The 11,657-nt window shown below is 38.6% G+C and overlaps 4 protein-coding genes across 4 annotated transcripts in view; 3 read left to right on the top strand and 1 right to left on the bottom strand.

Moving 5' to 3' along the window:
- LOC107496350 (aspartate carbamoyltransferase 1, chloroplastic) overlaps positions 1-1,669 on the top strand; it is a gene marked incomplete in the record, with an annotated part of 2,898 nt that extends 1,229 nt beyond the window's left edge. Inside the window, 3 exon segments of the mRNA XM_016117582.3 lie at positions 479-652; positions 833-1,069; positions 1,363-1,669. Of these exon segments, the coding sequence (XP_015973068.1) occupies positions 479-652; positions 833-1,069; positions 1,363-1,470 (519 nt within the window).
- A 523-nt stretch (positions 1,670-2,192) lies between these two features.
- Positions 2,193-5,490, bottom strand: LOC107496349 (adenylyltransferase and sulfurtransferase MOCS3). Its single transcript, XM_016117581.3, has 11 exons — positions 5,162-5,490; positions 4,974-5,066; positions 4,769-4,824; positions 4,570-4,634; positions 4,338-4,412; positions 4,112-4,190; positions 3,543-3,581; positions 3,337-3,445; positions 3,076-3,194; positions 2,782-2,898; positions 2,193-2,694 (listed from the first exon to the last, which is right to left on the bottom strand). The coding sequence occupies exons 1-11, from the start codon at positions 5,403-5,405 to the stop codon at positions 2,302-2,304; spliced, it is 1,389 nt and encodes a 462-aa protein (XP_015973067.1). The 5' UTR covers positions 5,406-5,490; the 3' UTR covers positions 2,193-2,301.
- Positions 5,491-7,345: 1,855 nt separating this feature from the next.
- LOC107496308 (uncharacterized) lies at positions 7,346-7,864 on the top strand. Its single transcript, XM_016117536.1, has one exon. It carries the CDS (start codon positions 7,346-7,348, stop codon positions 7,862-7,864), a length of 519 nt encoding a protein of 172 aa, XP_015973022.1.
- A 1,512-nt stretch (positions 7,865-9,376) lies between these two features.
- On the top strand, positions 9,377-10,358 carry LOC107496309 (uncharacterized). Its single transcript, XM_016117537.1, has 3 exons — positions 9,377-9,451; positions 9,569-10,081; positions 10,170-10,358. Exons 1-3 carry the CDS (start codon positions 9,377-9,379, stop codon positions 10,356-10,358), a joined length of 777 nt encoding a protein of 258 aa, XP_015973023.1.
- Positions 10,359-11,657: the final 1,299 nt, after the last annotated feature.

The following is an 11,657-nucleotide window of genomic DNA, read 5'->3' as shown; positions in this document are numbered from 1 at the left end:
ATAGATATGGACTCTTCAGCAACATGATATGATGCATTGTTTGTTAGATAGGAAGATGATACATTGTTCCAAGATCCTAGTCTCTGGCTTCACCATATAAATTCATCTTCATTTATGGCATGTGTTTTACAATTTATGTTTGTTTAATCCATGAAAAGTATTTCTATATAATAGATAAGCTTTTGCTGCTGAGAAATTCTGTGAAAGCACAACTATGAGATTCAATGAACAAGTTTATTATTGGCCAGACTTTGTTTGGTGGAAATCAGATTTCTTGAGGAAAAAAATCACTTGAATATGTTACTTCTGCCACATAAGCATTTAGATAACTATTTTGTTGACAATGGGATATTAACAGAAAAAGTTAGCCAAACCTTTTTCTTTTACTATATTCTCTAACAATTTGAATGATAGAAGAATGATATATACCATTTTGCATTCTAACTATTTTGATTTTCAAAAACTGGTCCTTGATTAGGCACTGCTGGATGTTTATACCATTGAAAGAGAGATTGGAAAACTTGATGGTATTAAAGTTGGACTCGTCGGAGACCTTGCTAATGGAAGGACGGTTCGGTCACTAGCATACTTACTTGCCAAGTATAAGGATGTGAAAATTTATTTTGTCTCTCCTGAGGTGGTTAAAATGAAGGTAACTGTTGCAAATGGTGGATATGGCATTCTTATTTTAAATGCACTAGATGGAACTCAGTACATCATGCACAAAGATAATTCAATGGTTCAAATATGGTGCATAATGCGCCCGGTTCAATTTGGTGTATCATAGTGTTGTCCATAGTTAAAATGATGAGTTATGATGTTTCTTTTATAGGATGACATAAAATACTATTTGACATCAAAGGGTGTGGAGTGGGAGGAAAGTGGTGACTTGATGGAAGTGGCTTCAAAGTGTGATGTGGTTTACCAAACTCGCATTCAGAAAGAGAGATTTGGAGAGAGATTTGACCTTTATGAAGAAGCAAGAGGCAAGTACATTGTGAATCAAGATGTTCTGAATGTGATGCAAAAACATGCTGTGGTTATGCATCCTCTTCCTAGACTTGATGAGGTAAGCATATTTATATGCCATGTACTTTGTTTATGAACATAAGCTTAGAGTTGAATTGATATGCCTCACATCGAAAGAGTTTTGCACTCCTTAGAGTTGTATACCGAACAATTTCTTTTTAGGTGACTGACTACCCACGTGAAAATATCTTCATATGAAAATGATAGTTGCAAATCATTAGATAGTTTGACATGTTTAACTAAACTACTTAACATCTTAATTATCATCTTCACGTGAGTAGTCACCTTTCTCAATACTATATGAACTAAATTGGTCCTGTAAATTCAATGCAGATTACTGTGGATGTTGATGATGATCCAAGAGCTGCTTACTTTAGGCAAGCAAAGAATGGTCTATATATTAGGATGGCCCTTTTAAAGGTTTTGCTTCTTGGTTGGTAAAATGTTGCATTTACTTTCCAAATGCTGTTCCAACCTCAAGTTGTTTCAGGTGTAATTGGTACATTTTATGCTGTTGTCTCCCTTCATGGGAATATCTATAGTAGTAGTAATAAAAATATAAAATACTAGTTTTGGTAGACATTAGTAAAATAACTTGTGAAATGCAACCCATGTTTTCTTTTTCCTAGCCAAAATAGAAAAAGCACTATCAATAGCAAGAGTAATTATCAAGGGCTCATTTCAATCAATCCTCACTTCTAATGCTAATTATATATTAAGTAATATCTTCTATAATATGAATGTTTCAACACTAAACAGTAGGACTGGCTCACAAAAATTGAGTTTGGCTCACGGTTCAACTCATTAACAATCGAGTCTATTTTTTAAGCTCAAATTTATCTCACCAGAAGCTCATGAACCGACTCAAATTCACGAAGTGGCTTAAATAATAGGAACATTACCTATAATTCTATATTAATAAATTATAATTAATATATATTAAAAAATATTAATTTTATATATTGTGTATCTATTAATGATGTATTTTTTATCAGCTCACGAGCTCAGCTTATCGAGCTATTAACGAATCAAATTCGAACTGACTCATAAGTTAGCTTAACTCACTTCCAGCCCTACTAAACAGTTATAATATATTAAAAACCACCCAAATTTAAACAAACTCTACAAAATAAGTAACATGGATACACAATAAGCCAAGGAAAAATTAAAAGGGCATCCTTAATAGAAAATAGTACATAACTGCCTACAGAGAAGGCTATCTGGATCAAAAGCGTAATTTTGATGAAAGTATACATTGCCCATAAGGGTAAGCTAATATGTAGGGAAGCTTGGATCCACATTATGGGCCCAAGACTCTAATCCCCCAACAATATCTTTGGCAGAAGTGTAACCCATTTTCTGAAGATACTGAACAGCCCTTTGAGAATCATTTCCCCTTCTGCATATGACATACAATTGAGCACTTGAGCCAGAAGCTACACCTTTCTGTTCTTCCTCTTTCTTCAGAGCTGTTGATATTTCAGGCAACCTAGTCTCTAGAGTTGACAGAGGAATGTTGAGGGATTTGGTGAGTGATACAATCTTGAAATGGTGAGCTGGTCTAACGTCGAGTAGCACGTGCGGTTCCTTGTTATGGACTATGTCGCTGTACTCCTTGCTGCTGATCCTTGATTCAGTGGCAAGTAGGTTTAGCCTCAAAGGACCCTGTGTATATACACAACTGAGTTGGAAAAGATCTAATGTAAATATAAAGGATGTGGAAGCATAAGCTGAGCATCAACGAAGTCATACCACAGACAAGGGAGTTTGAGTGAAATTCTCATAGTCAAATTCTTGGAATTGCTGTTGCTTAAAGGTTGTGTTTTCTGCGCAAGCTTCGCATTGCATGGATCTTCCTCTAATTTTGACCTGTTAAATAACCATAATCAGTAACCATAAAAGCTCTTGTTGAAGTATCATGTCAACCAAAAAGTAACCAAAAAAAAAGATTTATTATTTATGGCATATATAGGTTCCATCTTGCAGGAACACACAGAATAGTAAATATGTACACAATAAGCAGAGTGGTGGAGTTATTTAACATACTATTCGAATCCTTGCAGACAATGCATCAAAGAGAAGCATCCTTCCTGAGAGAATTTCACCAACAGATGCTGCAATCTTGATTGCCTCAAGAGCTTGGAGACAACCAATTATACCAGGAACTGAAAAAATAATAAAATAATAAAATAATAAAATTGTCAAAAAATAATGGAAAGACTAAACTAAAGTAGATTCAACTTTTTGCTATCATAAATGAAGGAGTACTAAAACTGATTTGGTTCATGAATACACGGGTAAATTTACCTACTCCTAGGACTCCACTATCAGCACATCTTTGGCACGCTGTTGTAGGTGGTGGAGTTGGAAAGAGACATCGATAGCAAGGACCACCATTATAATTGTAAACAGTGAGCTGCAGCACAAGTTTTCATTAACCAACTCCGAAATTTATCAAAAACTTTGGTGCAATACTCCTCGAAATACTAAAAAATGCTAATAAAGACATATACCTGCCCTTCCAATCCCAGCGCAGCACCAGATACAAGAGGCTGCATGTAACAGACAAAAGCAATAAATACAAAAAAGTAAGTTGGAGAAACATAGGCTTTCCTTTAAACCATTTATATATGTATGCACCCAAAGCACATGAATATGTGAAACCTTAAAACATGTAGAACTCGTCAAAATATTTAAATGTCGTATCATTTTATAATGAGTTCTAAAATTTTAAACCCGTGAGATAAATCACACAGATTTCAAAGGCAACAACTCATAATATCATATATACTTCTTGAAAAGGTTTAGAAATTCCCCAGAATCTATAGCATAAATAATCCAACTCAAACTCTAAATATTGTTCATGGATAAATATGAAAGTTCACATTTTGAAGTTCGAACACGACTTCTTTGCTGAATTGACACATGTAATTGCACAAAGTAACAAACCAAACAACAATAACCATATGGACATGCAATGGACACTTGTTGGGGGAAATACAAAAATTTAAAGTATCAACACAAAAGCACAGATAACACCAAATTCAAATGAAGTCACTCAGTACAAACCATTAGGATTTACCTTTCCAAGTACCACACAGCAATCATTGATCATGTACCGGCTAGGAGCATTATCTGTAGCATCTACTATTATATCATATCTAACAAAATGCTCAGAGTCATGGAAACCACCAGGATTCACCGTCATAAAAAATTAAAAGAAAATATTCAAATGAAATGAAAGGTAATCACAGAGGGATGAGAAGCCCCAAGCAAGTAAAAAACTAATCCCATTATAGCAAGGATACTGGCTTAGTATTTCCAAAGCATTGGAGGTCCGCAAAGCTTCTTGATGCTCCACAATCTGAATAGTGGAATTGATACTGATATTCCATACACAAAATAAACAAACAAATAAATCAGTTCCAAGAACAGTGATGCAACTATTACAAGCAATTCGAGTAAACTTGATATGGTGATTTCGTCTCAGTTTCTCCTTGAAAATCAATGCAATGAATTTTAGGTAAGAGAGTATCATACGAGCGACAAGCAGCGGCAGCAGATTTCACTTTCGGCTGGCCAATATATGCTTCTGTGTGAATAATCTGAAATACAGCATGAACAAGCCAAATTCACCAATAGCAGCAGGGGTATAAACAAATTCAGCAAATGAACTTGGAACACACAAAAAACACAATACAGATTAACGGTTAGTTCTGGCAAAAGTGCAAACATGTACCTGCCTATGCATATTATTCAGCTCAACCACATCATGATCTACAATACCCAACCGACCTGAGAATAATTTTTGAAACATAAGCTCTCAAAAGAGTATATACACAATCCTACATATTATTGGAAAAAGCTTGAACTTTGAAGTATAAAATGAACTAAAACAAAAACTATAAGGTAACACTTATTAAAGCATGATCACAAGAACTTACCAACACCACAAGCTGCAAGGTATAGCAATGCAGGGGAACCCAATCCTCCAGCTCCCACAACCAAAATTGATGCATTCAACAGATTTTCCTGACCTGCAATACAACTCAATTGTAATATGATGATGATGATAAAATCAAATATATATGTAAGTGAAAGTGAAAGTGAGAAAAATGAGAACTTTGAGGACCTTGAACACCGAAGGAAGGAAGCAGAAGGTGACGACTGTATCTGTAGATCATGTGAGGCTCCAAAGCGTTTGATGAGTGCGACGAAGAACCACCATTGGATACGACACCGTTTTTGAGATGAAGATGGTTCAGTTGAGATTGAAGCTCAGATATTTTGGCGTCGATTGTGTCCCTTTCTTGCTTGAGCTCATTGATCTGCCGCCGAATCCGAGAGGCCTCTGCTTCCTGCGTCTCCGACGACATTTCGGGACTCAGGTGACCTTCAATTCAAGGTTCTTTCTGCTTAATCGCTCAAAACCCTAAACCCAACTAACAATTAGGGTTTTCTATTTTTTTTAAATATTAAATTATGTCACTAACTTTGGTTAAGTTATTATATACAAATACAATTATGGGTCAATAAGTTCACTGTTATTTTTAATATATATTTTTTACATGAGCTTAAAATAATATGTATCATTAATATTAATGTAAAAATTATTAAAAATGATTTACATAATGGAAAATATTAGAGATTTTAATTTGTACATTAATATGGATAAAATATTGATATATTATTAAAACTTAATCCATTTTTTTATATTTTATAGATATGTCGAGTGAAACTCCATAATAGTCCCTCAGATTGAGTCCGTGCACCAATGTTACTCCTGACTTTTGAAGTGCACCAATGTTACTCCTGACTTTTGAAATGCTCTAATTGCACCCTTCAGATTGAGTTCCGTGCGAAATCCTGGTCCCTCCACCCAATTCCAGCGTGACTCAGCAGCTGGAGCGCTGAGCTGGTTGCTTATTGTCCACGTAGGCAGCCTTAAACGACGCCGTTTTGCCTGGATGGTGTTAATGAATCAGGACGACGTCGTTTTGCCTTGGAGGGGAATTGAAACGTTGCTTGGGGAGAGGGTTGATCATTCGTTAGTCTTTCTCCTTCTTCTCTTCAAACGTTTCCTCTCGCTGTCGTCCAGAAATGGTGTGACATTAGGGCACGTTCTGGTTATTGCTTGAGTGAGTTCATTGTCAGGAGAAAGAAGTACGACATAGGTACGAAGTTGTTGAAGCAGAGGGTATCGTCATCGTCAGCTACAACAAGGTTAGTAATACACAATGTGTAGTTGAAGTTTAAATTTTTTTTTTTTTGGGTTTCACTGATGGCTCTTCACGTGGTGTCTTGATTGAAGGAGAGTTGATCTTCGTTTGGTGTTTTGTTTAGATTTCTGTGTTGTTAGATTTTTGTGGTTACGTTGTTTGTTAGGAAGGGGTTTGGTTTGCTCTGTTTTTTTTTCTTCCTCAAAGAAAGGTTGCATGTGTTTAATTTGTTTGTTAACTTATCTGGCAGATGGATGAAGTACTGGACATTATGTTTCATCATGGAGGAAGTTTTGAGAAGGGTGTGGATGGAAAGATTGGTTACTATCCGGACAACAGAAACTGCCTAGGTGATGTTGAGGTGGATAGGTTAGATGTATTTTACCTGAGAAACTATTATAAGGAGCTAGGTTATGACAGAATGAAGGAAGTCTGATGGCTTGTACCTGGAAAGAGCATAGGGGAGGGATTGAGGAAGTTAAATAGTGATGCAGACCTAAGAGAGATGTGTGAGATGGGTTCAAAGATTGCCGGCCTTGTTGATATCTACATTGAACATCAGGTTTCGTCACCTGAACTGATAGAAGGGGAGGAGGTTATGGTATACATTGATGATCAAGTAAGGGACCTTGGTACTCAAGCTAAGGAAAATGTTGCAGCTGCCCCAGACGATGGTTCTAGGCCAAATCATGAAAAGAATCCTACTGCTAATGTGAGTCGACCTAGAGAGGAAGGGGTAAAAGCATCTGTTAAGGTGCCGTCTGAACAAAAAGTTAAAAAGAAGGTCAAGAACACCCCGAAACCAAGTCAAACAAAAGTTCATAGGAGGTATTGCCTCAGGTCTGCCACTGGGATAGGAGGCACAAAGGCTCAGAAAATAGGACAGGGTAGCAAGATCCCAGTGATGTTGATGTCATCTGATGAGGAGTCCTCTAATTCTGATGATAGTTCAGAAGATGAGCCCCTATAAACCAGTAAGTGAAGACAGCTCATCTGATTCATGTGCTGCGGACCCTGTTCCTTCACTTAAGGTAAAAGGTAAGAAGAAAACAAGTAAGGGGAGTGCTTCACAGGATAAGGGTAAGGGAAAGAATAAGATGAAGGAGAAGATTTGTGTTGATGAAGATGCTTATGTGGAGGGTAATTCTGATGTTGAAGTGGATTTTGGGAAAGTTGGAACTGATAAGAATGATGATTATGATGCATACGATCCTGGGACTGATTCTGATGGTGCCAACTCTTGGCATTCATTGGAGATGAAAACCCCACCCAACTCTGAAGACGAATTAGAAGAGGAGACCGAGTCTGATGAGGTGTTTCCTGTTTTTAGAGAGGGGGCTAGGTTCGGGGAACTTCACTTGGAGGTTGGAATGAAGTTTAATACAAAGTGGGATTTCAAAGAGGCTGTTAGGGAGTACACCATCCAGGAGGGAAGGCGTATTCGGTTCAATAAAAATGATAGGAAGAGGCTTAGGACAGTTTGCAAGGTGAAGGAATGTAGTTGGGTCATCTTTGCTTCCAAGGACCGAGACGATACTTGCTGGCAAGTGAAGACTTTCAGAGATGATCATAGCTGTGCAAGGGAGGATAAGAACAGAGCAGGCAATCGTAACTGAGTTGCTAGTAAGCTTGTGAAGAAAGTCAGAAAGCATCCCAACTTCAGGCATTGTGATGCAAACACCTTCTTCAAGACCAAGTATGATCTGTCATTGAATAGGAACTCGATCTCAAGGACACTGTCTGATGCTAGAAACCTTGTATATGGTGATGAAAAGGCACAGTATGCAATGGTGAGGGACTATGGGGAGACACTGCTGAAGACAAATCCGGGTTCAACTGTCAAAATTTGCACCATCCCACAGTCAAACGGTGATGTCATATTTGAGAAAATGTATGTGTGTTTAACTGGCTGCAAGAATGGATTTAAGGTAGGATGTCGTCCACTCATTGGACTTGATGGTGCTTTTCTAAAAACTGTCTTTGGAGGGCAGATTCTATCAGCTATTGGGCAGGATACAAACCACCACATATATGTCATTGCTTGGGCAATTGTAGAAGTTGAAAACACTGCCAACTGGAAATGGTTCCTGGAACTATTGCACGTAGATTTTAGAGATTACAAGACACATGGTTGGTGTTTCATATCTAATATGCAAAAGGTACATGGCTGCTAATCTCTTCTGATTTAGTTTCCAGTTTATTTGCATCACTGTGTTACAATATCCTGGATCTGTAAGAGGCTTGCTGATATCTGAGTAGGACTAATGTAGATGCACGATAGTAAAAGTTAGGGACATTTATGGTGCCTTTGTTAGAAACTCAGGGACTATTATGGTGAAAATTAAAAAGTAAGGGACTATTATGGTGAAAATTAAAAAAGTAAGGGTCTAAATGGGTGAGCATATAAATGTGTATTCAACAGACTTCTCTCTGCTGTATCTGTGTTAATTATTATTGGCATCCACTCTGTGTTGCAGGGACTCATAAATGCTGTACAGGAGGTGATGCCCAATGTGCATCACCGTTTCTGTGTATGGCATTTGTGGAAGAATTTCAACAAGTAATGGAAAGATCTGGAATTAAGAGGGTTGCTGTGGGATTGTGCACGAGCCACAACATTTGAGGAATTCAGGAACATAGGAAAAAGTTAAAGAGGCTTAATCCGGAGGCATGGGCATACCTAGAAAAGTGGCCAACACATTCTTGGATAAGATCTCAGTTCAGTCACAAGCCAAAGTTAGACTCAATATGTAACAATGCGTGCGAAGTATTCAACGCAAAGATTAAGGAAGCTAGGAGGAAGCCTATAATCACATTGCTGGAAGAGGTTAAGATGTTCGTAATGAGGACGATGGCCAAAAATAAAGTGAAGTTGGATAATCATGTGGGGATACTTCCCCCAGTGATCAAGAGCAGACTGGAGAAGCTGAGGAAGGAATCTAGGCAATGGCAACCAAACTGAGCTGGAGACACCGGATACGAGAAGTTCGAGGTACATAGACACCCTACACACCATGTAGTGGATTTGGGGAAAAGGCTATGTACTTGTCAGTTTTGGATGCTAACAGGTAATGTCTTTAACTGTTACTTAATTATTTAACTACTCTGCCTAGTGAGTCTAATTAACTATGCACCTAATTGTTATTGCTGATGATGGTGTTGCAGGAATCTCATGTGTGCACGCATGTGCTGCTATTTCTAGGGTCAACAAGTGGCCAGAAGATTTCTGCCACAAGCTCCTCACAATGGAGTCCTACAAAGCCACTTACTCCCACCACATAAATTCTTTACCTGGCCAACAATTATGGGAAAGATCTTAGGCCAACAGACCATTGGCATCTTTGGTTAAGAGGAAACCTGGACAGCTCCAAACCAAGAGAAGGAAGGATGCAGATGAGGGGGGTCACTCTAGCAAGAAATCCAAGCCAACCACCACTCTAAAGAGACAGCTACGACCATTCACTTGCAAGTATTGCTTGCAGAAATGTCATACAAAAAGAGGGTGTCAGAAGAAGAAAGCGGCTGAAGCTGCAGAGGCTGAGAAGAAGAAAGCTGCGGAGGCTGCTGCTAAAGACCCTAAAGCTGCTTCTCAGAATGTCACTGCAACTGCCACTGCGTCAGCTACAACAACTACTTCCAATGCACCTCAAGCTGCAACTGCCTCTGCTACTGCTACAGGCTCTGGAATTGCAACAGCGTCCGCTACTGCTACTGCTACTGCATCTGCTATTGCATCTGCCCCTGCTCCTGCCACTCTTGTGGATGTGGATGTCCAGCAGGCTGAAATTGATTTGTCTCAGCCCTCATACTCTGAAGCTGAAAACTCCCAAAAGGTATTGTGTTTAATAATGCTTCATGTAATGTCTTTTTATTATTTGTCAAACTTTATAGGCCTTATGTCAAATATTGTCTGCATTGCAGGAGCATGAACAAAACAGGAACACACCTACAAGACCTGGGAAACTGCCACCTAGAAGAAGGTCACCTACTCCAACTGGCTCTGCATCATTCAATCCAATGGAGGGAGCTAGTGAGGCAACTGCAGCAAGGCTCGCCAACTTCCTGAAGTTTGTACCCACCCCAGTGTTCAAACCGCCAAGAAAGAAGTGATTATGATCCTAGGTTTAGGTTGAGATTATGAAAGATTGTAATATTTTGTGAAATAATTATCTTAGTCTCTTTTGTTTGAAAATGGTGATTTATAGACACCTCTGCAACTTTTAAATACTAACTAAGTTGCTGGAATCTAGCTGAAACAATGCTCAAAGTTTTTTAGCTTGTTATTGTCATGACTGCATTATTGCAGAATTTTATATGAACTATTTTAATTGTCATTCAGTTATGAATTGTGCCTTATGTAAGCTTTTACTACTGTTGGTTATCCATATCAATTATGTTTACAAGAACAAAACCAAATAGTCATTCAATATATCAAAAACAAACTAATGTCATTTACATTGTTCATAAACTGGATTACACTGATTCTGTGTTTCAGTTCTCACCCTAATCAAACCTTCAACAGTAACATCAACAAAAACACAACTAACACAAATACCCCTAAACCAAGCACTTGGACTATCAGTTTTATATTTCTCAAATCTGCTTCCAGTTTGCCCACCTTCCATGCAATGTTCATCTTCATCCCACCATGCTCATCTTCTTCATCAGACTTCAGCGGCACCTCATCCTGTATCGAATCTGCCCAGACAAATAACCCACACCAATTCTTTCCACTAGTCTGCAAACATGCATCAACCTTATCAAACAACTACCTCAACTAACCAACACTATAAATTTCAGCCAGTAATTGCACTCACATTATAATTCGGACACCCGAAGAACGGCTTATTAGGATGACTCTCCGTCCCTGACCACCGAAGGACAGGCCTACATCCACAACCACACCACTCTAGAACTGCTGAACGCCGGGCACGCACATTGTTCCCTCTCCAGATTCCAGTCACAGATGAGCGATTCGACCTACGAGAAGCTTGACTGTCACTCATGGCAGGAGAGGACGAAGAAGAAGAATAAGAGGAAGAGGGAAGAAGAGCTTGAGTTGGACGACGAACCAATTCACATAGGAAGAGGGAAGAACAATTTAGGGTTTATAATTGGTACCAAGGACTAATTCAGGGAATTTGGACATTGTTTGATGATCCTCCACATCAGCTAGCCGTTTAAGGCTGCCTACGTGGACAATAAGCAGCCAGCTCAGCGCTTCGGCTGCTGAGTCACGCCGAAATTGGGTGGAGGGATTAGGATTTCGCACGGAGCTTAATCTAAAGGGTGCAATTAGAGCATTTCGAAAGTCAGGGGTAACATTGGTGCACGGGCTCAATCTGAGAGACCATTATGGAGTTTTACTCTAGATGTGTCATGTATTTTACAAATTAATATATGTGTCTG

The sequence above is a fragment of the Arachis duranensis genome, chromosome 7, assembly GCF_000817695.3.
Source record: "Arachis duranensis cultivar V14167 chromosome 7, aradu.V14167.gnm2.J7QH, whole genome shotgun sequence".
In the NCBI taxonomy this organism is placed as follows: Eukaryota; Viridiplantae; Streptophyta; class Magnoliopsida; order Fabales; family Fabaceae; genus Arachis; species Arachis duranensis.
Note: the sequence above shows the minus strand (reverse complement) of the source record. Positions and strands in the feature narration are given on the sequence as shown.

What these genes read in the sequence shown, in the direction of transcription:
- LOC107496349 (XM_016117581.3), bottom strand. Translation starts at nt 5,405, where the DNA reads ATGTCGTCGGAGACGCAGGAAGCAGAGGCCTCTCGGATTCGGCGGCAG. An exon ending in TAGTGGAGTCCTAGGAGTAG is followed by an intron (nt 3,195 to 3,336) that starts GTAAATTTACCC and finishes TTATTTTTTCAG; the next exon opens with TTCCTGGTATAATTGGTTGT. An exon ending in TGTCTGCAAGGATTCGAATA is followed by an intron (nt 2,899 to 3,075) that starts GTATGTTAAATA and finishes GTTATTTAACAG; the next exon opens with GTCAAAATTAGAGGAAGATC.
- LOC107496308 (XM_016117536.1), top strand. Translation starts at nt 7,346, where the DNA reads ATGAAGGAGAAGATTTGTGTTGATGAAGATGCTTATGTGGAGGGTAAT.
- LOC107496309 (XM_016117537.1), top strand. Translation starts at nt 9,377, where the DNA reads ATGCACCTAATTGTTATTGCTGATGATGGTGTTGCAGGAATCTCATGT. An exon ending in CATGTGCTGCTATTTCTAGG is followed by an intron (nt 9,452 to 9,568) that starts GTCAACAAGTGG and finishes GAAAGATCTTAG; the next exon opens with GCCAACAGACCATTGGCATC. An exon ending in AAGCTGAAAACTCCCAAAAG is followed by an intron (nt 10,082 to 10,169) that starts GTATTGTGTTTA and finishes TCTGCATTGCAG; the next exon opens with GAGCATGAACAAAACAGGAA.